The 26,892-nt window shown below is 36.2% G+C and overlaps 1 protein-coding gene across 1 annotated transcript; it reads right to left on the reverse strand.

Annotated features, from left to right (window-relative positions):
• Positions 1–3,844: 3,844 nt before the first annotated feature.
• On the reverse strand, positions 3,845–26,495 carry LOC138693376 (gastrula zinc finger protein XlCGF57.1-like). Its single transcript, XM_069817299.1, has 5 exons — positions 26,426–26,495; positions 9,139–9,236; positions 7,169–7,303; positions 6,215–6,297; positions 3,845–5,123 (listed from the first exon to the last, which is right to left on the reverse strand). Exons 1-5 carry the CDS (start codon positions 26,493–26,495, stop codon positions 4,199–4,201), a joined length of 1,311 nt encoding a protein of 436 aa, XP_069673400.1. The 3' UTR covers positions 3,845–4,198.
• Between the last annotated feature and the right edge of the window lie 397 nt (positions 26,496–26,892).

Here is a 26,892-nt window from a genome sequence, read left to right on the forward strand (position 1 = left end):
ACCTGTTAACGTAATACTCAGCGGTGGATCGCGTGAAGTATTGAAACACGAAACGTTAACTAATTACACAGGACAAAATAATACACAGTTTTCTACAAATGTTATATTTATGAATAATGACAATGAAAGAAAACAAATTTTCCAAAACAAATACAAACTATTTTACAAAAAGCTGAAACATAACTGTATTTCTAATTTAAACAATTACTGTTAAGACATTATAAAATGATATAAAACGTACAATTCCACAACAGTTAAAAAGTAATGCAATAATCTGAACCTATTTGTTTTGAAAGGGCATCAGTCACTAATTTGCATCCTTTCAAAATGAAATTAAGAAACTAAGGAAAAATAGATTCTTAACAAATTATCAAGCACATTACTAAGAAACAGAAAAACAACAATTAGGCTATTTTTTAAACTTCTTACTGTAGTTCTTTGTTGTTTATTCTTCTTCGTCACGTAAATCAGCAAGTGTTTCAAAATTTGGAGTTATGTCAGACATTGCAATTGTGAGCTGATAGAATAAATTTTCGCCTGAAATGCGTGATCTTGATTTGGACTTTACAATGGCCAACTGAGAAAAAAATTGTTCACAAATAAAGGTTGAGCCAAACATAGAAGCAATTTTCATAACAAAAACTCCGAAGATGTGAATATTTTACTTTGCAAAGTTGTTTAAGCTTATATACATCTAAACCAGCCATATTTGTGCACTTGCACTTGGGGTTTCGCGGCCAGACGCGCTAACCGTTACTCCACCGGTGTGGACTACTATTATTATAAAAAATAAATAAAAAATATTTTTTCCATTAAAACGAGTATTTTCATAATGCCACTCAACATGCTAGTAAAATTTTGTAGCATAATAAGCACCTAACGCTTTCCCCTTCTTCGCAACAAAAGAATTCATTTTCCCATTCTTTGTGGAAATAATATTTTTGGAATTTTTTACTTCAGGAGCTTCCTTAGAGAGCGACATTTTTTTTAGTGAAATCCACTGCTGACTGCCAGTACTTCAACCGGTCGGACAGGTACCCCAGCTAGGGATGTGGTGGGACGGAGATCACGTCCTTGCGTTTGACTCTGTTCGACATGTACTACTGATGCCCACATCTGACCTAATATATCAGTAAACAATATTTGCTAATTCGTGTATTGGTTCGTAATATTCCAGCTCTTCCAATAATGAAAAATTATAATTGAACAAGTGTATCCGCAGATGTAATAAACACTCTAGCTCACGTGCGAGAGAACAATGGAAGAATAGCCAGCCGACTTCCGAAATACAGAAACTCGCAGTACTATCACATTACAAAAATAGATATTACTCTTAGAGCGAGACTGCTACAGAGTGAATAATTAAGTGTTAATATCGGACTATCACAGAGTAACATATGTTTTTACTATTTTGTATACATCTTTTACAAAGTATTATAACCCGGAGGTTTTCTGCGTGATGCGACTATTGAAAATGTGTGGAATCACTGACTACACGACGGTTAAAAATCTTTGGTTGTGAAATATTCCAGTTTTCAAAAACATTTATTCGAGATATCGCGTTTAAATGTGCGTGTGTGCGTGCTTAAATCTGTTCTGGGACTTCGTGAATTTGGAAAATCTTTCTCCAAGTACTACATATCAATAGATTTGATCGTCCGTTTATGTTTCTGGGTTTTAAGAGTCCAGACAATGAGAGTTATTCACTGATGACATATGAATGTCGTTTCATCTGTGAATGTTCGTATATGACTGAGAAAGAGCGATACTGAGAAACTTTTTCCAATGTGCATGCATACATGGTTTCTAAAATTTATCAATTTTGAGTAACTTTTTTCGAAAGGTGTAGCATTTCAATAGCTTTTGACTAATGTCTTATATGATTTATACCTTATATTTCCAGTTATGGTATATCTAATACTCCTTTATTTTTGGGCTATAAATCATAGTCCAAACCTGTGGAGTAACGGTTCGCACGTCTAGCCGCGAAAAAGTTACCTGGTTCAGGTTTTTTTCCGGGGGTTTCCCACAACCCAATATGAGCAAATGCTGGGTAACTTTCGGTGTTGCACCCCGGAATCATTTCACCTGCATTATCACCTTCTTCTCATTCAGACGCTAAATAACCTAACCTGATGATAAAGCGTCGTAAAATAACATTACTTACTGGCTTTTAAGGAGCCCGGAGGTTCATTGCCGCCCTCACATAAGCCTGCCATTGATCCCTATCCTGAGCAAAATTAATCCATTCTCTATCATCATATCCCACCTCCCTCAAATCTATTTTAATATTATCTTCCCATTTACGTCTCGGCCTCCCTAAAGGTCTTTTTCCCTCTGGCCTCCCAACTAATACTTATATGTATTTCTGCATTCGCCCATACGTACTACATGCCCTGCCAATCTCAAACGTCTGGATTTAATGTTCCTAATTATGTCAGGTGAAGAATACAATGCGTGCAGTTCTGTGTTGTGTAACTTTCTCCATTCTCTTGTAACTTCATCCCTCTTAGCCCCAAATATTTTCCTAACAATCTTATTCTCAAACACCCGTAGTCTCTGTTCCTCTCTCAAAGTGAGAGTCAAAGTTTCACAACCGTAAAGAACAACCGGTAATATACCTGTTTTATAAATTCTAACTTTCAGATTTTTTGACAGCAGACTGGATGATAAACGTTTCTCAACCGAATAATAACAGGCATTTCCCATATATATTCTGTGTTTAATTTCCTCCCGAATATCATTTATACTTGTTACTGTTGCTCACAGATATTTGAACTTCTCCACCTCTTCAAAAGATAAATTTCCAATTTTTATATTTCCATTTCGTATAATATTCTGGTCACGAGACAATCATATAACTTACCAAAAAAAAAAAGAATATAAATCGTACAAGGCATTTGATTCTGGTCGGAGAGAATACTTTGGTGGTCAGGATATATATATATATAATAATAATAATAATAATAATAATAATGATTTATTTAACCTGGCAGAGTTAAGGCCATACGGCCTTCTCTAACACTCAACCATATATATATATATATATATATATATATATATTGTGACAGCCACGTCGAATGTCGATCACGTGTCCCACACAAGGGGGCGCGCGAGAAGACATGAGGCCCGATAGACGAAGCGAGCTCCGTGGAGCGCTGAGCGGAGGGGAGACGAAACGATGGTCGCTGCGGCGAGGCGCGACGTAAGGGGAACGACACGCTGTTCCGCGGCAGAGAGGGGGAAGTAATGCGCCTGCGACTGAGGGAAGAAATCCAGAGAAATCGAGAGGCGCCATCTTCTCTAGTCTTCTCTAGATTGATCGCGAAATCGTACTCTCTGGATACTACGGTTTGGTTATAAAGAGACGCAAGCGAGCTGAGCAGTTAGTTAGTTGCAGTCCAGTGTGTAGCAGGAAAGCCAGCTTCGAGACGAGAATTCGACTTGAGTGTGTCCGCGGCTGTGCGAGCGTCCTGAGTATGAGTGCAGTGGACCGCAGTTGGGGGACCTGAGTTCGAAGTTCAGTGGACTGTCACTGATTTTTTTTTTTTTATTTTAGTAGGTTATTTTACGACGCTTTATCAACAGCTTAAGCTATTTAGCGTCTGAATGAGATGAAGGTGATAATGCCGGTGAAATGAGTCCGGGGTCCAACACCGAAAGTTACCCAGCATTTGCTCATATTGGGTTGAGGGAAAACCCCGGAAAAAACCTCAACCAGCTAACTTGCCCCGACCAGGAATCGAACACGAGCCACCTGGTTTCGCGGCCAGACGCGCTAACCGTTACTCCACAGGTGTGGACCTGTCACTGAAGGTCTGGGGTTCGAGATACTGTGAACTCGACTGAAGTAGAAGAACTAGCCAAGGCAAACGAACTGTGAACTCAGAACTGCCAGTTTTGTGTTGTAAATACTGCTTTGAGAACAGTAGTAAAGATTAGCAGTACATTGTTGTCCTCAATTATCCAAGTAAATTGTCATTGTCGTCTCTGGAGTGCAATAACGAATACTGTGTTACTGTGTGGAGTGGAATTCCCATTGTTGAAAGGAATATTTAAACTAAATTATTGAAACTAATTATTGTTTTGAAATAAAAGTAGCATTCTTGTTTGAAATAAAATTTACAATATATTATTTTCCTTGCGTATATTAATTGTGAGAATATGATTCGGGTAATTTTCCCACAGGTATAGCATATCAATGCCTTTCTGCTCTGTGCGTCCGTAAGTGCATTAAGAGAGAGCTAGAATGAGAGAAACTTTTCCCACAGATATCGCATTTGAATGGCTTTTCTCCTGTATGCGTACGTACGTGGCTTCTGAGATGTCCCGGATCCGAGAATTGTCTTCCACAGGTATCGCATTTGAATGGCTTTTCGCCCGTGTGCGTACGTATATGTGTTCTAAAATTTCCCAATTGTGAGAAACTTTTTCCACAAGTATCGCATTTGAATGGCTTGTTACCCGTGTGCGTGCGTACATGAATTCTGAGATTTCCAGCCTGTGAGAAATTTGTCCCACAGGTGTCACATTGGAATGGCTTTTCACCGGTGTGCGTGCGTAAATGGCTTTTGAGATGTTCCGAAAGAGAGAAACTTTTCCCACATAAATCACATTTGAATGGCTTTTCGCCAGTATGGGTGCGTACATGTCCTTTGAGATGCCCCGACCTTGAGTAACATTTCCCACAGGTATCACATCTGAATGGCTTTTCGCCCGTATGCGTGCGTACATGGGTTCTGAGATGTCCTGAATACGAGAATCTTTTACCACACGTATCACATTCGAACGGCTTTTCGCCCATGTGCGTGAGCACATGGGTTCTAATATAAGCCAATTTTAAGAATCTTTTCCCACATGTATCACATTTGAAAGGCTTTTCCTTGGTGTGCGTAAGTACATGAATTCTTAAATGCTCCGATTCTAAGAAACTTATTCCACAGGTATCGCACTTGTATGTCCATTTGTCGACGTTACTGCAGGACAGTGACTGGCAATTGTTCTTCCTTGTAAGCAAGTCGTCGTAAATCTGTGCCTCGAGCGCACTTTTGGAGGAAGGATTCTCTGTGGAGAGATTTGTGTGCTTCTCCTGCCGTGTTGGAATACTGTCAGTGTATAGAGTGCTGTAATCAAAAAATAACCATCAGTGAAAATTGCGAATCTCAACAACATAAATTATACGAATTGGTACAAAGTACAAATTCGAAAGTAAATGAACCGAAATGGGAGCATTATACATATAAGCTGTCTTCACTGCAAGAAAAATCCTAATGTAAACACAAGCACGTAGCTGTCATACCCGTGATTGGCTCACAGTCGAAACACTCACACGACGCAGGAAAATATAGTTCGTATTTGGAAACTATCGTCTTGTATTATTTGAAAATAAAAAATTGAATTCTAGTTGTTAAATACAATGAAACATATAACTTCACTCGTATGTAAAACGATATGTAAAAGAAAAGCTACTTTTATATTTTGTCATTTACTATGAACGCGGATGAATACCAAAAGTAATACCGAGGTAGTCTGTTCTTGTAACAAGCTGGCGTCACTTGAACTCCTAGTTGTTCACGTAAGCACGTGGTACTGAAATATTGCTTCTACATCCTCGGTGTGTGTGTTTATTAAACATAAGAGTGGAAACCCTCTCAAAAGCGGAGAAAAACAGTCTTAAATGTATATAAGTTAAATGAATTTTAATTACAGTAATTACAAAGTAAATGTTTCCTAAGCAAACGAATGCATAGTAGTGAGGTTAGGCCTACTTGACGAGTAACGGGGAATGTTTAACATGAAACAGAATGTACAACAGTAGGCGGGAACACGTACTGAGAATCTATGGCGCCAAACAGCGGCCAATGAAGCCTCACTTCAGTCACGTGCTATTATATACATTAGGATTTTTTTACAGCGAAAAAATTATAGAAGATCAGAGCAAGAATTCAAATTCCATATTATGCGTTGACATTCCTTAACTCCAATACTGCAAATCTGATCAGCAGAAATTTAAAAAAAAGTCTGAGTGAGCCATTGCGCTTCTGCAAACAAGACATGCTCTGCAACAGAACCTAAACTTATAATATATTTAAATACCAATTCTTCAACCGTCCAGAGGCCTGAAGAATGATTTAGCTTCGTCAAAAGTGGCAAATTTAAATTGTAAATGTATGTACTTCGACCAGCGAAACAAGCACAAGATGAACACTCTGACCTGCCAGCCAAGACTACAGAGTCCTCTGTCTTTACTTCCAGCTCGAGCTCATCTTTTATTGTAACCACGCCAACATTCTCTTCCTGAAAGTAAAATAATGTGACAGAAAAGATGCTATCATTTCTGATATGGAAATATACACGATATATCTACAAGTGAAATATATGAGTCAAACAAAAGGCTATAAAAATATGTACGCGTAATTAAGGAATTATAGTTACAACCACTAATTTTCGTCTACAATCGTCAGAGAAACTGTAAATGTTATGTCTAAGACTGTGAAGATTGCCAAGAGAAATAATTTGCTATCAACCAAAAGAGTGTCAAATGAAACATACACGTATTACTAAGACACATGGCTCATAACGTTTTGGATGATGATGATGATAGAGAAGAAATTAAAGAACACAAAATCACTGTAATACGATGAAATGTATATGACAGCAGATTGTATCTGGCATTGGAGTTGCACGGAAGGGTTAAAGGAGTTTCCTACAGATATTAACATCTTCATAATTAACGATTTAGCAATTTTGTTAAATTCTAATCAGCAAAACAATTAAGGTGTACAATAAAACAATTGAGACAAAATGCAATACACTAATGGGCATAATGAACATAGCACAAAACGTCTTGGATGTTGATTATGACAATACTAGCGAAGAGACTGCAGGGAATTTGAAGACTCAGGATAATTGAAATTTAAAATCAACCTCGTTCTGTAGCAGGGAGTGCAGCTAGCATCTTAGTCACACTGAATTAATAGTTAAACGATATAGCTACAGAAAGTAACATGCTTAAACTTAACGGAAATAGTCAAACATTAATTGTATTGAGAATAAAAATAATTCCTTTTCAACAACATAAGATCTATACAAGAAAATTCCGTATCCTGGAAGGGAAAAAATAATATTGGAAGAGAAACAGTCAGCGCACCCTGTGGGCTCCACTTACCTCAACTTCACACTTTATGAAAACAAAATCAGTTGGCACAGCTGTTTCCTCAACTTTAATCTCTGTCAGATCATAGCTGCGGTCCACGCATTCCGTCTTTATTCCAGTCACGTGGAGGTCCAATAAATTTCCTTTCTGCAGAAGACAGAGACATAATACATACGAAGCTTATAACAGTGTGCAAGAATGTGATTCTAAGTGCTCATGGTCCTGGTTCTCATAATAGGGATTGATAGCTACTTAAGGCACCCACACAATATAGAGTACCATGAAAATAATCGACAGTGGAATAACAACAAGACATTAACAGCTAAATAATACAGAGAACAGGAAATATTTATTAGGTACTAAAAGTAAAAATACATATTGGAATTAAGTGTCTGCGTTAGAATTTGTAATAAAAGGGGGCAAAAAACCGGTGTCATGTTTTGTTCATAACTTTTTAACATAAAATACTTGAAGGTACATGGAGCAGATATCAAATGAAAGAAGAAATAAGCACTGTCACTGATATTGATAACCTAATTATTATAGCTCAATACTAATAAGTTATACTGCATCGTGACCATAAACAATCCCTTCCTAGCCAAAGAGGCAATGAAGTAGTAATGCCCAAATGCTTTAACACATTTCTTTGCTTTCTTGCTTCTCAATAAAGTCCAGTCAGCATAAGATGTAATGTTACAATCACTGTTTCCTATCATTAGAAGGAACAACATGCAAACTTGGTGCATACTAATGGATGCTCTTACATCTACAAGCCAGCATGAAAAATATTTGATTCTCAAAAACATTGATGGCAATACATTTGGTTTGCGTTCCAACTAATTACTCATTATTCTCTCTTCCGCCATAGTCCCACATTTTTACCTGGCTTCATAAAGTACTTGCAGAGTACATTTTCACTTTCATAGATCTGATATTTGAACAACAAAATGACTTCTACTGTCCCATGAAATAGCGATTTCTAAAGCTATAAACATTCATTTTATCTGCTTCCTGAGGTCAAGACTGCCGGAACTTCAACAATTTTTAATCTAAGTTAGAAAATTATCTCTTGACTAATTGCCGAACTAAATTACCATTATGACACGTATGTATTGTATTGTATTGTATGTCTCCGTGTATTGTATTGTATTCTATTTACTTATATTTCATGGTATTCATATATCGCTTCACAACTCGAATATGGAACACGTAAAAAACAAATCTTAATAGTAGTACAAAGTCTCAATTATAGTCACAGCCTAGTTCACATATATACAGAAGGGTTTTAGAATACAGTCTACTAGTAAAAGAAAAGGGATTAGTATCAATATATAATACAAGACTCTCGTTACCAAACTTTCAGAACGGCCCCGAGGTTCACTCAGCCTCCTATAAAATTGAGTACCGGGTCTTTCCCGGGGGTAAAAGGCGCCAGAGCGTGGTGCCGACCACACCACCTCATTCTAGTGCCGAGGTCATGGAAAGCATGGAGCTCTACCTCCATGCCCCCCAAGTGCCTTCATGGCATGTTACGGGGATACCTTTACCTTTTACCTTTTTATATAATACAAGACAGAAATATTCATGATGTGTTGTTGAATGTCATAAATTCACCTAGAGAATTAGAGAAATTGCATACTTCTTTCATTTGGCCCTCAACAATCTTAAGTTTTGAATTTGATTTTTTATATCCATAGGAAGGCTATTAACAATTTTTACTGCCATATCATCTCTGCTAATCATAATTAATTACTAGAAATTGCAATTGAATTATCTCGTACAAAATACAGGCCTGCTGTGAAAGGTGTCGAGGTGAATTACACATTCACAAAGGCTCATCTCAGTTTGTTACCCTAAGATGGTTGGTTATACTGTAAGCTTGCTAACTATAAACTAGGAGGTATAACATAATATTATGAGATAATGTACATTGTGATTCATGTAGAACATAGATATTATAGAACCAGTGACTCTCAATGTACCTCTGTTAAGGGCTTCTTCTCATCTGTATCAGTGTCATCACTCCAGTGTACAGCCAAAGGGTCGAACTCCGGTTCCTTCTTGATCACATCCATCACGACTGTAACAGACATTTGAGTATTAACACAGATCTGCATAATGTAAGATAAGGAAACAGACTTATTGACAGTTGTTACAAAACACGAGAGAGCGAGAGAGAGAGAAGAGGGAGGGGAGAGGGAGGGAGAGTGAGTGTGTGTGTATGTGTGTGTGTGCACACGTCAGTTTATTTCCCCTCAATTAGAGCCGGGCAAACAGCCTCTTAGTCCTGATCGTTCTCGTAGACGATACTAGCTGGCCGATAACCCCATTCTCGGGAACGAGGAATACCGGGACTCGGCCTGTTATCGCACGGCCGACTGTTATCGTTATGAAATGCGTACACTGACTGCCAGCTTAATCACTGCAATTCCTGACTCTTATTGAAATATTAATGTTCATAAAGTAATTTAAGAAGGCACAGCAGTGTGGTACGCAATAATACAGCACATTGTGATTGTCGACATTCTTACAGAAGTCACACTATTTCAATGAACTATTTATTGCCTTTCTGGAGAGGCAAAATAATGCAGCACTTTGAATCGTTACCTAATCCTAAGCTCGTCTAAAACAATAACAAGTTATGGTTGGAGCTATGATACACTTTCTCGCTATCAGAATTTCGTTGACATTCCATATTTAATCATTCGATAGTGTTTTGTATGCGCTATAGTAATGGATATCACACGACTATATTATTATATTGCGCCTTCACACATGAATGTTTCGTACTGTTATGCAACGGCATCTTCATGAGCATGAGAAATTACTGCGGTGTGTAAGGATGAAATAAAATAATTAATATTTATTTATATTATTATAAACGACCAAAGGTTCTGATAAAAGATATTTTTGCTTGCCTACTGATATAATTCTGAATGCAAAATGGGAACACTTTTGCAAAAGGAAGGACAAAATTACGAAATACAGTACTAGGTTCTTTCACAAATTGATCATTATAATTACTTAAAATGCGTTCTGAGGAACCCGGAGGTTTACTGCCGTACATAGGAGATTTTGAATTCTTACATTTTCGAAACAAAGAAATATAATTACATATAGGAGATTTTATTATTTACTGTATTACTATATAACTTATTTAATAGAACAAAAATCTGAAAATCGATAAATATGTCACATACGAGTTATTGTAGGAACAACGACGATTTGCTCTCAATGGGTTGAGGGGAAAAACCTCAGCCAGGTAAAGGCTGGTTCATAATAAACCGGGAACGGAGACGACAACGAGAAATAACGTTAAAGTAAATGTATTTAAATGTAAGCATCCACAATTAACGAAAAGTTTGCCGGAGCCCGGGAACGGGAACGTGAAAGTTAATTGTGAATGCTCACATATAAACGCATTTATTTTAACAATATTTGCGTTATCGTTGTCGTTTCCGTTCCCGGTTTGTGGACCGGCCTTAACTTGTCCCAACCAAGATTCGAACCGGGACCCGATCGTTTCATAGTCAGGCGTGCTAACCGTTACTCTACAGGGATGGATTATTATTATTATTATTATTATTATTATTATTATTATTATATCTTTGTCATTATTATTAGTATGACTGTTATCATCATTATCATTATCGTAATCATTAGGATGATCAAGATTATGATTATCTGGATTATTATGATAGTTATTATTTGTTATTATTGCCTTGTATCATTAGGTACAACGTATTAGAAACCTTATTAATTCTTGTTCCTATAATATACAGGCTAATTATTGTAAACCATATAGACATATATCATTTTATATTGTAACATGGCTACAATACAATAAGGATTGTTCTGTAACATTAATTTATAACTTGCAACATGAAAATATTAAAGGCTGGTTCACAATAAACCGGGAACAGAAACGAGAATGAGAACGGAAATAAGGTTAAAATAAATATATTTAAATGTGAGTATTCACAAGAGGTAATTGTGAATCCTCACATTTAAATACACTTAATATTTCCGTTCTCGTTGTTACGTTCCCGGTTTATTGTGAACCAGCCTTTAATATTTTCATGCTTCATATCATTGTGTTACAAATTTTTTATTTTGTTGCTATAAAAGATAGCCTAATCACTGTAAAGTGTAAAACATCTTGGCCTATATAGCCTCATTTTCAACTACCTACATTAAAATACCATTTAATACCATCCACACAATAACGGGTTTTCATGCGTTGAAGGGTTCCGTACCAATTTTAAGGAACAAACATTTGGGTCATGAGTCCTTCGCCAACAGCTCCTTTGGTTAACTCGCCGTTATTCGAAAACCAGTAAAGATTTTGAGTGGCCATCACTTTTAAAAGTAATTTCCATCCTTTCTCAACATTTCCCTCGCTTTGAGCCCCCCCTCCCAACGTGAAAAACAAAAATGTTTGCCGCTTACCAAAGTTGAAGGTGTAAATGTCTATTCTGAACAGATCAATCTCCATCGATGTTAATATTTTTTTCTCACTTTCCAAACAAATTTTCATTTTGATTTTTTTTCCTATGCTTTCCTTAGACATTGAGCTATCAATTCAAAAAGTTACAGCGCGATTGATTAAGTATTATAGTAGCTACAACATGATATATATATATATATATATATATATATATATCTTTTTTTTAAAGAATCAGGAAATGAATAAGCCAATGCTTCCTATAGAGCTGCATGGCTCGAGCGGTATTGCTTTCTTATCATTACTACAATCCTGTCTAGACTTCCGATACTGTCGAGAGCTTGGAACATTTACTTTAATGTATGTATGTATGTATGTATGTATGTATGTATGTATGTATGTATGTGTGTGTGTAATGCATGTATTGTATGTAATGTAATGTATGTATGTATTTTTTTAAGCATTTATTTACATCATGTTCCATTGCAATTAAAGTAATACTACATGACTGGTTGATTAGTACAAAAATGTATGCGTACAATTATTTTATATAACATAGCTGCCTCTATTTCCATAATAGATTTGATATATTACAATAAATATGCTAACTTATCCTATTCTACATTACTTCTTACTTTATTCCAATTCTATTCTTAATATTGCTCAATTGTAGTTATATTTATATTACTTATATAGTGTACCTCCTAATTACTACATACATATTTGTTACAATGTTTTACAGTGATTCAGAATCCACTGAATTTACAAATTCCATGAATTCTTTACTGTACAATTTTATTATGTCTATTTTATTAACTGGCCATTTCCCTTTCATTCTTGAAATTTCGTTCCTGAATATTGCTCGTTGCAAGTTCAGTTTAGGGCAGTCATATATTAGATATTCCACCGTCTGTACATTTAGGTTGCAGGGGCACATTGGTGATTCCATAATTTAGAAGCGGTGAAAATAGGATCTTAGTTTAACGTGTCCTGTTACAAATGTGGTGAAATTGGGTTTCACATGTAGGTTCACTTGCAGTCTCGATTTTACTGTTGGAAAGAACGATTTTATAATTTGCCCTGTCGACGTAGTTTGCCACAAGCTTTCACATTTCGAACATATGTTGTTTCATGTCACGTAGTATTTCAGTTTTTGGAATCTTCTCGTAACAGATGTCCAGTTCACTGTCTTGAGATGCTTGCTTCGCTATGTATGTATGTATGTATTTTTTTAAATTTATTGAGAACATCAACTGCATGCCCCATTACATAGTAATATTACATGCATTACACTAAATAAATCTAAATAAATGTATGTATGTATGTATTTCTTTAAATTTATTGAGAACATCAACTGCTTGCCCCATTACATAGCAATATTACATGCATTATACTAAATAAATCTAAATAAATGAATGTATGTATGTATGTATATGTATTTTTTTAAATTTATTGAGAACATCAACTGCATGCCCCATTACATAGTAATATTACATGCATTACACTAAATAAATCTAAATAAATGTATGTATGTATGTATTTCTTTAAATTTATTGAGAACATCAACTGCTTGCCCCATTACATAGCAATATTACATGCATTATACTAAATAAATCTAAATAAATGAATGTATGTATGTATTTTTTAAAATTTATTGAGAACATCAACTGCATGCCCCATTACATAGTAATATTACATGCATTACACTAATAAATAAATGTATGTATGTATGTATTTCTTTAAATTTATTGAGAACATCAACTGCATGCCCCATTACATAGTAATATTACATGCATTACACTAAATAAATCTAAATAAATGTATGTATGTATGTATTTTTTAAAATTTATTGAGAACATCAACTGCATGCCCCATTACATAGTAATATTACATGCATTACACTAAATAAATCTAAATAAATGTATGTATGTATGTATTTTTTAAAATTTATTGAGAACATCAACTGCATGCCCCATTACATAGTAATATTACATGCATTACACTAAATAAATCTAAATAAATGTATGTATGTATGTATGTATGTATTTTTTAAAATTTATTGAGAACATCAACTGCATGCCCCATTACATAGTAATATTACATGCATTACACTAATAAATAAATGTATGTATGTATGTATTTCTTTAAATTTATTGAGAACATCAACTGCATGCCCCATTACATAGTAATATTACATGCATTACACTAAATAAATCTAAATAAATGTATGTATGTATGTATTTTTTAAAATTTATTGAGAACATCAACTGCATGCCCCATTACATAGTAATATTACATGCATTACACTAAATAAATCTAAATAAATGTATGTATGTATGTATTTTTTAAAATTTATTGAGAACATCAACTGCATGCCCCATTACATAGTAATATTACATGCATTACACTAATAAATAAATGTATGTATGTATGTATGTATTTCTTTAAATTTATTGAGAACATCAACTGCATGCCCCATTACATAGTAATATTACATGCATTACACTAAATAAATCTAAATAAATGTATGTATGTATGTATTTTTTAAAATTTATTGAGAACATCAACTGCATGCCCCATTACATAGTAATATTACATGCATTACACTAAATAAATCTAAATAAATGTATGTATGTATGTATTTTTTAAAATTTATTGAGAACATCAACTGCATGCCCCATTACATAGTAATATTACATGCATTACACTAAATAAATCTAAATAAATGTATGTATGTATGTATGTATGTATTTTTTAAAATTTATTGAGAACATCAACTGCATGCCCCATTACATAGTAATATTACATGCATTACACTAATAAATAAATGTATGTATGTATGTATTTCTTTAAATTTATTGAGAACATCAACTGCATGCCCCATTACATAGTAATATTACATGCATTACACTAAATAAATCTAAATAAATGTATGTATGTATGTATTTTTTAAAATTTATTGAGAACATCAACTGCATGCCCCATTACATAGTAATATTACATGCATTACACTAAATAAATCTAAATAAATGTATGTATGTATGTATTTTTTAAAATTTATTGAGAACATCAACTGCATGCCCCATTACATAGTAATATTACATGCATTACACTAATAAATAAATGTATGTATGTATGTATTTCTTTAAATTTATTGAGAACATCAACTGCATGCCCCATTACATAGTAATATTACATGCATTACACTAAATAAATCTAAATAAATGTATGTATGTATGTATTTTTTAAAATTTATTGAGAACATCAACTGCATGCCCCATTACATAGTAATATTACATGCATTACACTAAATAAATCTAAATAAATGTATGTATGTATGTATGTATGTATTTTTTAAAATTTATTGAGAACATCAACTGCATGCCCCATTACATAGTAATATTACATGCATTACACTAAATAAATCTAAATAAATGTATGTATGTATGCACATATGTATGTAATGTATGTAATGTAATGTAATGTATGTATGTATGTATTAACAATACAATTGGGTATACACTCAGTGGCAGTGATATATAATATACAATAATTACAATTACAATAATTACAGCAATAATAAAAAAATGAAACAAAATAAAATAAAATAACGTAAATTCATTTCTAACTATAAATAAGTGGATACAATAAACCTAGGACTATAAATAGAAACTATTCTATAATAACGCCTACAATAAGCAAAAGTAAATCTAACTTATAAGTACTTCTATTTCACCCAACTAATACCAATTTAAGTAATAACATTTCACCTTAATTAATTACATACCAACTTAATTACAAATCATCTTAATTAATTACATATCACCTTAATTTATTTACACATCAACTAAATTACGTATCATCTTAATTAATTATATATCAACTTAATTAATTACATGACACAACTTAAATAATTACACTGCACCTCCAATTACATTTTCAGTCTAATCTTCTCAACCTTTTCTTAAATGTAATGATTTTAAGAGGACCACCCTGAAAGATTGCCGCAGGTAAGCTGTTCCAGTCTACTATTGTGCAGTTAACAAAGGAAAATTTTTCCATGTCCGTTCTTTGTTTTCTGCATTTAAACTTCCTATTATGATCAGCCCTTCGTAAGTATGATGGTGTTGATAATCTAGCACTGATGTCGGTCCATGCTTTGTGTCCCATTTGTGTCTTAAACAATGCGGTGAGTCTGGTTTTTCGTCACCTTCATTTGAGAGATTTCCACCCTAAGTCTTTTACTATCTCTTCGCCACATCTCTTTCCCATTTTGGCATATTTTGGACCTTTTCTATTGAATCGATTTGGTTTTGTCTGTACAGATCCCAACCTACTCCTCCATATTCCATAATTGGGCGAACAAGGGTTTTGTACGCTAATTCTTTTGACTTTCGATTAGATTACTTCAGAATACGCATAGAGAAATGTAGTGCTTTCCAGGCTTTCCTTGTGGTATTAGTGACTTGTTCCTCCCAACCCAGTTTGTTACTTAAATATATACCTAGGTATTTACAAGTGTTCACTTGTGGCACCGATGTACCGTTCAGCTGATATCCGAGACAAATTTCTTTATGCGTTCTACAGAAGGATATTGACTTACTTTTACTGACATTGATTTTCATTTTATTTTCTATCGTCCAGGTTTCAATAACATTAAAATCGTTTTGTAAGGCGGTGATATCGGATTCATCATTAATTTGTCTATATATTATACAGTCTTCTGCGTATAACCTTATCTGAGACGTAGTATTGCTATTTATATCGTTTATATATATATATATATATAAGAAACAACAGACATCCAAGGACCGCCCCTTGAGGCACGCCTGATGTTACATTTCCTAGTTCCGATATTTCTTTTCCTAGTCTGACCTTTTGGGTCCTGTTCTCTAATAATTTATTTATCCATCTTACTACTCGATTATCTAGTGGAAGCCTGCTTAGTTTCTCTAAAAGTCTTTCATGAGGCACTAAGTCGAAAGCTTTAGCGAAATCGATCATAACTCCGTCTATTCTTCCCCCCCCCCCCCATCAACTTCATCAGATAAATCTTGTATTAAGAATATGATTTGACTTTCGCAAGACTATCCTAGTCTGAAGCCGTGTTGATTTTTGTTCAGCCATTCGTTATTTTCTAAAATGTTGCGAATATATTGTGTTATTAGATGTTCCATTATTTTGCAGATAACTGATGTGAGACTGACAGGTCTGTAATTGTTCGCATCGCATTTGTCTCTTGCTTTATTTATGGGGAGTATGATAGCCGATTTCGAGTCGTCTGGGATACTACAATTATTTATTGATATATTAAAAATTCGCATTAAGTACGGGATCATGGCTTCATCTCCTAACTTTAAAATTTCTGTGGGAATATCGTCTGGACCGCGCAATTTCGGTTTTGTAGTCTCTTAATTCTGTTCCGAACATCTTTAGCCGTTATTTCCAATATCTCTGTGCATTCACTATCATCGATTTCCTTTTTATTGAAAATAGAAATACATTTTGAGTTCAGTAAGTCTCTTTTTGTTTGTCCTTTGTAATTATTTGGTCATTAGTGTCTCTCAAAACTGGTATTAATTCCCGATTTCCCCTTCTTCTGCGCATGTAATTATAAAACCTACCCGTTATTTTCGCCTTCTTTCAATAAATTTTGTGCGAGATCGTGCGTATTTGCTTGTTTTCCGCACAGAACCAATACGCGATAAGTGTGAAATACCACATTTAGTATTCCCAACGTAACACTCACAACAATTTCCCTCTTCTTACCGCTTAAGCGCGACATTCATTTTACTGCTTTAGGCTTTTAACATATTATTTTTAGAGACGTTTAACATAGTAATAATTATAAATTGGAAACTTACCACTGCAATTTCACCTAAATTGCAATGTTAATTATTGTTTTTAAATATTTGCAAAAATTAAGTAAAGTCTACTACTCTACGAAACTTATTGCATTCCTGATACAAGCTAACATTAAGGAAGCCGTGAAAAAATCAACAAGATTCCAGATGCCGATGTTATTACTGCAATTTGTTATATAAATAATATTGTTAAAATATTAAAATGAAAAATAAATCATTACATAACCTTACCGTTTGTTTTAAGTTCGCATTTATAGACTGGGGGGGGAAAAAAAAAGACAGACGTATATCACGGTCTGCTGGAGTATAGTAAACACATAAAACATTTTATAGCAACAATGTTGAAGAAAGATATTTTGTTTTTTCTGAAGTTGCCGTCATTAAACAGAAACCAACATGGAGATTTCATTGCAACTAATTATAAATTAGTCTTTCAGGTATGTAATAAACGATCTTCGCACAAAATAATGTACGATACACGAGCGGTATGTTTGTTTTAATGTTCTCGGAAATTAAAAAAGCTCAACTACGTTTCGCTTTTTCAATCTTTTCCTCGACCATGAAAACGTCAATATACCTATTACAAGTAGTTCGCTTCTGCCTTTTTCTTTTCCGTTTCTAAATTGTTTCGTAAGGTCCTTGTATTTCTGGTAATTTTCTGAGCTCACATTTCTTTTGTTGTACGCTCGCCTAGTCTTTTTCTTAAGTTGTCTGACATATCTTGCATAATATTCCGGGTCTGAATTACTTTTTACTATTTTGTATGGCACGTATTTGGAGGTGGCCTCGGTTCATATACGTTAAAAATTTTCCCATACTTGATCCATGTTTTTGCCCTAGTCTAAGAATTTGATATATTGATCTATAAGGTAACCTTGCAAACCGTTTATGTCTGCTTTGTTATACTGCCATATTTTCCTAGTGATATCTATTTGGACATTTGTCTGAAGCCAGTTTAGCTCGAGTTGAACACTGTTATGATCACTGATTCCAGGTAATACTTGTGAAGAATTAAAACTATCCCAGGGTCGTATCAAGAAGACATCTAAAATGTTACATATTGTTTCTTGTAAATCCTTGTTCCATACCAGGTAATTAACAAAGCTTTGTGAAGGGTGTTTGTCTCTACCTGACCATTCCAGTTATGTCACTTTAGTACTCACCTTATATCCAATTCGCTGTCTTTATTCGCACTGTTGAATTGTCAATGTGATATTTAGAAGTAATAAAACAATATTAATATACGGATATGGTTCGTAAAATTGAAATTGAAATCATTTCCAAATTAGTCTACATGAATCGATAAATTATATCGACAGTTGAAATTGGTTGAATACATTATCGAAGGTATCCAAGACCATCTTGGTGTATCTCGTATAGAATTTTAAGATCGAATTTTACAACAATCTTGTGTTCTAATTATTACGACTACAGACTATCAAGCAGGTGTCTGAATCGTTTCTGGATCGATTCCCGGTGATTCCAATGCAGTAAGTATATCTAGCCTATATGTATGTGTTGATATAAATGTGGAGTGTAGGTAGTAAATAGTAGTAGGAAGTGAGAAGAATGGAAGGAAAAAGGAAGAAAAAGGGTAGATTAAAGAGAAAACAGAGGAATTTTTTTATTTCCCACCCCTTATACTTCCACAATCCCGTAAGACACTCGAGTAAATGCACAATTGTCATATTTTAAAATCTGACGCCTCTGGTATTGTGCACTTGTTCCCAATTATTATATGTTATTCAACTGTTATGAAGATCATAAGGAAGGTCGCATTTTCGTCCCCTTTCGCAAGTACTGAAATATTCACTGTCCCCTTTTTGGTTTTGGAAATCTGGTCTACCTACGACACGTATGATTCGACTACAACCGATGGCTGTACTGTGGGGAGCTCACGAGATCAGCCCTGGTAGGAATGTGGAGTAATGCCAAACTTAAACACAGGCAACAGCCAGCGTAATGCCACTCTTGCTCACAGAAAACGACATAATGATGCACTACTAAGCACAGTACATTAACTAACCAACGTGAAAACATTCGATCAACTTTTAAAATATAAACTATCGATCAACGTTTAAAATATTAACTAACAGTTTCAACTTATACAACACACCGACACAGAGTTAGTCTCAAACAATCTGAGATTTTCAGTCACAGTATAATTAAACATCACGTGACGACAGTGATGTCATCTGTTTTGTGTCATTGACCACAACTCATAACTTATCTTATCTCTGGTCAGTTCTAGGAACAGCATCAATACCTCCCCGCACCACACCTAATTAAAATACACCTCGCAGAGAATTTCTTGTAAGCTCCCTACAGTAAATACTTGTACCTTAACATGGTAACCCTACTAAAGAATGTTAAAAGTAAAGTACTACCGACATAATGGTGTATTATAAATGAACTTACTTACCTGTTAAATATTAGCGCACTGCATTAATATATTCGCCAACTCCTGCATTACTGTGGTAACCACAAACGCGAGTAGTAACACAACTGCATGTTCATTGTTAAGGTGATCAAGACAGCCGTGATTCAAGATAAAACGTGATCAATTCAATTGAGTCGAGTCACCCAGTTTGAAATACAGAGCTACTACAAAGGCTTTACCCGATTCCATAGCCTTGTATTATGAAAAGTATGAGACATACATTATTGAAAGTTATACCAATAAAAAGAGAAACTCATCAAGTTTTTGGCCCATCAACTGCTACAAGTGCTCGATGTGACCTCCTCGATAAACATCCACTCGGTAGTTTAACTCCTGCCACACCCGCTGGAACATATCACGATCAACTCTAGCCACACCCTCGTGTGGTTTTACAACATGTATGTAATTCACCCACGGTCAATGTGTTTTGTGCGATGTCGTGTGCTAAAGTGTATGGAACCTTCTTTTTTGCTGAAAACACGGTTACTGGTCGAATTTATCTGGACATGCAACGCAGTGGTTGATGCCTCAGTTACATGAAGATAAACCAGGGTTTTTATTTCAACAAGATGGGGCTCCACCACATTTCCATCGGGAAATGCGTGAGTATCTTAATGAGCATCTACCACAACGTTGGTGTGGACGGGCTTCTAACAACAATCGGTGTGTTCTCCGTTGGCCTCCCCGGTCGCCAGATCTGACTCCCTGTGATTTTTTCTATGGGGGTTTGTCAAGGATCAAGTGTATGTACCTCCTTTGCCAGTTAATCTTGAGGAACTTAATAACCGGATCCGTGCGGCAGTGGCTAGAGTTGATCGTGATATGCTCCAGCGGGTGTGGTAGGAGTTAGACTACCGAGTGGATGTTTGTCGAGGAGGTCACATCGAGCACTTGTAGCAGTTGATAGGCCAAAAACTTGATGAGTTTCTCTTTTTATTGGTATAACTTTCAATAATGTATGTCTCATACTTTTCATAATACAAGGCTATGGAATCGGGTAAAGCCTTTGTAGTAGCCCTGTATACTGTACAAAAACATACAAAGGGATAGTCTTGGAAAATAATATCTTCAAAATACTGACAAAACTAGTAACAAAATGACTCACAGGAGAAGCAGAACATAAAACTCCTGACGAACAATTCGGTTTCAGAGCAGGAAGAAAACACACTTCAAGCAGTTCGAAACTTGTTTGGAGACATAGGCTGCGTTCAGGCGGGACAGCACTGAGGTGGCCGCCATTTTTCGTAACAAAATTTTTTCGCTGCGAGCCTGCAGCAAGCCAGCGAAAGTGGAGGGGGTAGACATCAACCAATGGTGCCTTATTTTCCGGAGTAGACAGAACAATGGCGTGTTCCTTTGTAAACATAGCGGGCATTTTGCAGTCTAGTGGTTCAGCAACTCACAGCTGCCGTAACTCAACAAAAAGGAATAGATGCAGCTATACGATTTGCCCGTGGCAAATTCCACACGGTCTTCATTGACTATACTAAAGCCTTTGACACACTCAATAAGAACATCTCATCAAAACTCGAGGCAATGACAGGAAAAAATAAACAACTGACAACGTTGATTCAGAACATACTAAGGAATAACACGGTCCGAGTCTCAGACAACACTAGCATATCAGACGAAATCACCCAGATCAACGCAGTGTTACAGGGAGACCCCCTCAGTCCCCTGTTGTTCAACATTGCCACATATGATTCAGTCAGCAGAATAAGACAGCAAGCGGAGGAAGTGAAACTATACATCTCTGCTGACGACATGGTCATCGGATCACGTGACGCTAACGAGCTGAAAAAGCAATTAATTTTTTTATTGGGTTATTTTACGACGCTGTATCAACATGTAGGTTATTTAGCGTCTGAATGAGATGAAGGTGATAATGCCGGTGAAATGAGTCCGGGGTCCAGCACCGCAAGTTACCCAGCATTTGCTCCTATTGGGTTGAGGGAAAACCCCGGAAAAAACCTCAACCAGGTAACTTGCCCCGACCGGGATTCGAACTTTCGCAGCCAGACGCGCTGACCGTTACTCCACAGGTGTGGACCAAAAGAAAAAAAAAAAAGCAATTAATCCGCTGAGAAATGGGCCGAGGAAAACGAAATACAGATCAACCTAGAAAAAACTGTGACATTCCGAAAGGGCGGACCAATATCAACTAATGACAGAATAGTGCTCAAGAACGAACCAATACACATGACAAACTCATTTAAAGCCTCAGCATGACCCTGCAGACAACAATGACGTCTTTCAGAATCCACATCAAATCCAGAGTGGCAGCAGCCACAAACGCTATATACGATATATCACTGAGTAGACTCTCCCTTAGATCCGCTATGTCACCCTTTAGAACGAAAATAGTCCCCATTTCAAAAACTGAATAAGACCGACCTTCGTACCTTAGAAGCAGTGAAAGCACAATTCCTAAAGCCGCACTGGGCGTGTCTAAATACACACGCTGCAGACTAGTCTACGAACTGCAAAAGAGACGTTTCTGATAGAAACTAAAGTTCTCCCTGCCTGCCACAAACTGTTGGACAAAACTATTGGCAGAAAGAGAAGAGAAACGGAATGAGATATGGCTAGAGCTTTACTCAACTGAAGCAACGTTAAAAAGATCATGGACTGACACGGATCAAGAACTTTGACATTTTGTAATCTCCACGGCAGTACATGGCTATCACCACAAGCTCTGCAAATCAAACATGTACCACGACCCCAATCCTGAGTGTGCGATCTAATTTGCGATCGATATCACATTACCCAGTGCAAGGAGCTTGACAAACCAATAATCGAATACAACAAGAATTAAAGTGGAATCCACTATCACACTTTTGTACAGATCGCATTTCATATTATATATATATATATATATATATATATATATATATATATATATATATATATATATATATATATATTGTGACAGCGACGTGAGATTCGAACTCACGACCAGCGTCCCGCAAGAGAGCAGATCGCGCGTGAGCCGACACGGCTCCACGGAGCACTATGGGACGGCGCGCGGCGGAGAGAAGAGAGGGGAAAGGGCCTACGCGCGAGGGGAGGCTGCGGCCTCAGCTGCTGCTTACGGAGTGAAGGGGGAACGGACCTTCCCGACTCTTCCAGAAGCCCGTCGAAGTGGAAAAATCGCGAATTCGAAGTTTCTCGGTTACGTTGCTGTGGTTATAAATTACGGACGCGAAGGAGTGTGTGTGTCATTCATGATTTGTTCAGTGAGTAAGCCAGTGAACAGAGCAAGCCAGTCTTGTGTACCGGAGTTCGACTCGAGTGTGCGTCCGCAACTACGTCAGCATGCGAAGGCCTGAGTTCGAGTGAGTGGACCGCAGTCGGAGGGGCCTGAGTTCGAGTGCAGTGGACCGCAGTTGGAGGGGCCTGAGTTCGAGTACAGTGAACTGTCTCTGAAGGTCTGTGGTTCGAGATACTGTGCACTCGAGTGACTGAGATAGAAGAACTGTGAACTGAGAACTGATAGTTCTGATTTGTAAATAGCGCTTTGTAAATATTAGTTAAGATTAACAGTTCATTGTGGTTCGTAATAGTCCAAGTAAATTGTCATTGCCGTCAGTGGAGTGCTATAACGAATACGGTGTTGAGTGAAAATCCTATTGTTGACGAGAGCGTTTAAGGTGAATTGTAGAAAGGAATTATTGTTGGAAGAATAAAATCCTATTGTTGAGTTGAAATAAATTTACTATATATATATATATATATATATTGTAAATTTATATATATATATATATATAACCAGTCGGAGCTAAAAACATTTTTATATTTTTATTTAATTAGAGGTTTAAAAGTAAGCTGCATGAAACGGTGGAGAAAAGAATTTTGTCACACTTCTTCTTATGCTACGAATCACTATTCACACCAGGGCACGCGGAGGAGAAAAGCATTATGTCACTGAGAACTAGAGTTGGGTCGATTCGTGAACGAATCGTTCATTCGAACGACTAATAATAAAGAATCGATTCGTGGTATCAACGAATCGTCGTTCAAAAGAATCGTAACGAATCGTCGTTCAAAAGAATAGTAAGGAATCGGCATGGTACCGTAACCCATGATTCTATTAGTTGTTTGATGTAACCTGTCAACGGACATTTCCGAACAGTGCCGAATGCTCCCAAGGGAGTGTGAAATCAAAATACTGTACTGCATTTGTTAAGTATGGAAAATAATTAACACAAACCGGAAATTTGCATAGTTAAATAGAGATGTAATGCAAAAAATGTACTTCATAAGGTTCAGTTGATAAATTATAATTTAGAGACATTGTCTTGGGTAATTTTGTAGACTAATGGAGGTCACACTGAATGGTTCCAGCCAATGAGAAAGAGACAATCCAATGTCTCGCCTCTTATGCCATCTATGCGAGAGATGTAGAACGTTTTTGTTCTTCGTGTGGTTTGCAAAGGAAAGTTTCTTGCGACGATTCAAAAGAATCGTTGGAATCGCAGACTGGGAAGAATCGTGAACTCGTTGACGATTCAAAAGAATAGTTGGAATCGCAGAGTGAGAAGAATCGTGAACGAATCGCTAGAATCGATTCGTAATGTGTGATTGAATCGCTGGAATCGACTTCTGAAAAAGAATCGTGTTGCCCAACTCTACTGAGAACATGCCATTCAACGCACGACATTGTGAGCTGTGTGTAAGCACTGAGGTTATATGATTCGCGCTTGTTATGATTTCACGTGAAATATATTATTTCATCAACTTTTTTAATTTTCAATACTTATTCTGTTAATTATAAGTTATTGTGTGTGTTTTTAGTAGGTTATTTTACGATGCTTTACCAATATCTTAAGTTATTTAGCGTCTGAATGAGATGAAGTGATAATGCTGGTAAAATGAGTCCGGGGTCCAACACCGAAAGTTACCCAGAATTTCCTCATATTGGGTTGAGGGAAAACCTCGGAAAAACCTCAACCAGGTAACTTGCCCTGACTGGGAGTCGAACCCGGGCCACCTGGTTTCGCGGACAGATGCGCTGTTACTCCACAGGTGTGGACTATATTGTGTTATAGTTTATTTTTGTGTGGTGATTTTGTGAGAAATGTCTCCAAAAAGGAAAAGAAATTAATCTAATCACAAAAGAAATGTTATTAAAAATACTGTTATTAAAGGCTTGGCTGATCTAAATTAATGGTGAACAACAATTAAATGAAAACAGGAGAAGACTACAAGTTAGTGCAAATGTCGAATTCCAAATTATATCACTTAATTTAGTAGGCCTACTACAGAACTTATGAAGAAATACATTCGATTTTAATGTTTTTTTAAATTTTAGTGAAGATGAAAAAAAAACTATTTTCTGACAAGTTTAATACCTACAAAATTAAAACCACACCATGAGAAGAATGTGCATGTCTTTAAGAGTCAAGTCCACACCTGTGGAGTAACGGTCAGCGCGTCTGGCCGCGAAACCAGGTTGCCCGGGTTCGAATCCTGATCGGGGCAAGTTACCAGCTTGAGGTTTATTCCGGGGTTTTTCCTCAACCCAATACGAGCAAATGCTGGGTAACTTTCGGTGCTGGACCCCGGACTCATGTCACCGGCATTATCACCTTCATTTCATTCAGACGCTAAATAACAGAGATGTTGATACAGTGTCGTAAAATAACCCAAAAAAAATAAAATTTAACAGTCAAAGGAAGATTTTATACAATAACACATACATTTCCTGAACACGGGCATTCTTATCTGTTATGTGACAGAAATTTCGGCTATTAAAAAAAAAATTAACAAGTATGACACAGTGCACAAACCCCAAGAATATGTAGAACTTGAAGCAAATAGCAAGAAATAAGTTAAGTTCATGTTGTGGACCAAGGTGAAATATTAAATTTCGATACCTGGTGGCCTAAACTATTCAAGGAAACCGCTATCTCTTACTTACTTACAAATGGCTTTTAAGGAACCCGGAGGTCATTGCCCCCCTCACATAAGCCCGCCATTGGTCCCTATCCTGTGCAAGATTAATCCAGTCTCTATCATCATATCCCACCTCCCACAAATCCATTTTAATATTATCCTCCCATCTACGTCTCGGCCTCCCTAAAGGTCATTTTCCTCTGGCCTTCCAATTAACACTCTACATATAAGCATTTCTGGATTGCCCTGCCATTAACCGCTATCTCTAATGAAACTAAATTACTTGAAAGAAACAAAAGTAAGTATTCTCTCCTGCATATTTTAAACAGTTTACTATATGGTGTTAAAACAAATATTCAATATTTTAGGAGGTGCTAGTATGCATCAAAACAAGAAAATAATGTCTAATAAACATGGGTCCTACGACACATACTTTCTGAGATCTGAACACTTGCTCATAAGAGGTGCTCAGTGTGACGTCCATTCATGGCAATGCATTCCTCTGCCCTTCGGCGTAAGAAGTCACTCACTCTTTGAAATTTATCTTAATATGTTAATAATAAAATCCTGATAACTATCCCCAGTTAATATCTGTAGTAGCACGTGTGGCCCTATTAATCTGTCACCTAGAACGCCTGCCCATACGCTGATGCCTCGTTTCTTCAACTGCATGGGGATTTTCATCTGCTCACACATGCTGATTAAGAAAATTCACACCACCATCTCTGCTGAACCCCGCTCAAATCAGCAACCAGACTTGTTTTCAATATTCCTTGCGATGTATCGTTATTCCATGCCAGGGGTGTCAGTTACGGTATGATTATCTGGTAGTCTGCTGCTGTATTGTAGGGCAGAGAAATGGATTGCCATGGATGGACGTCACATTGATTGAGCACTCCTATGAACAAGTGTACAGAGCTCAGAAAGTATGTGTGTAGGACTCCTATCTATTAGAGAATATTTTCTTGTTCTGATGTATACTATCACCTCCTAAAATATTGGATACTTTTTAACACCCTGTATATTTCAGATTTTACAATTTCTTTAATGAAACGGACACTCTGTCTGAGAAAGTCAGAGTTAAACATTCTTT

The sequence above is a fragment of the Periplaneta americana genome, chromosome 17 (genome assembly GCF_040183065.1).
Source record: "Periplaneta americana isolate PAMFEO1 chromosome 17, P.americana_PAMFEO1_priV1, whole genome shotgun sequence".
NCBI lineage: Eukaryota > Metazoa > Arthropoda > Insecta > Blattodea > Blattidae > Periplaneta > Periplaneta americana.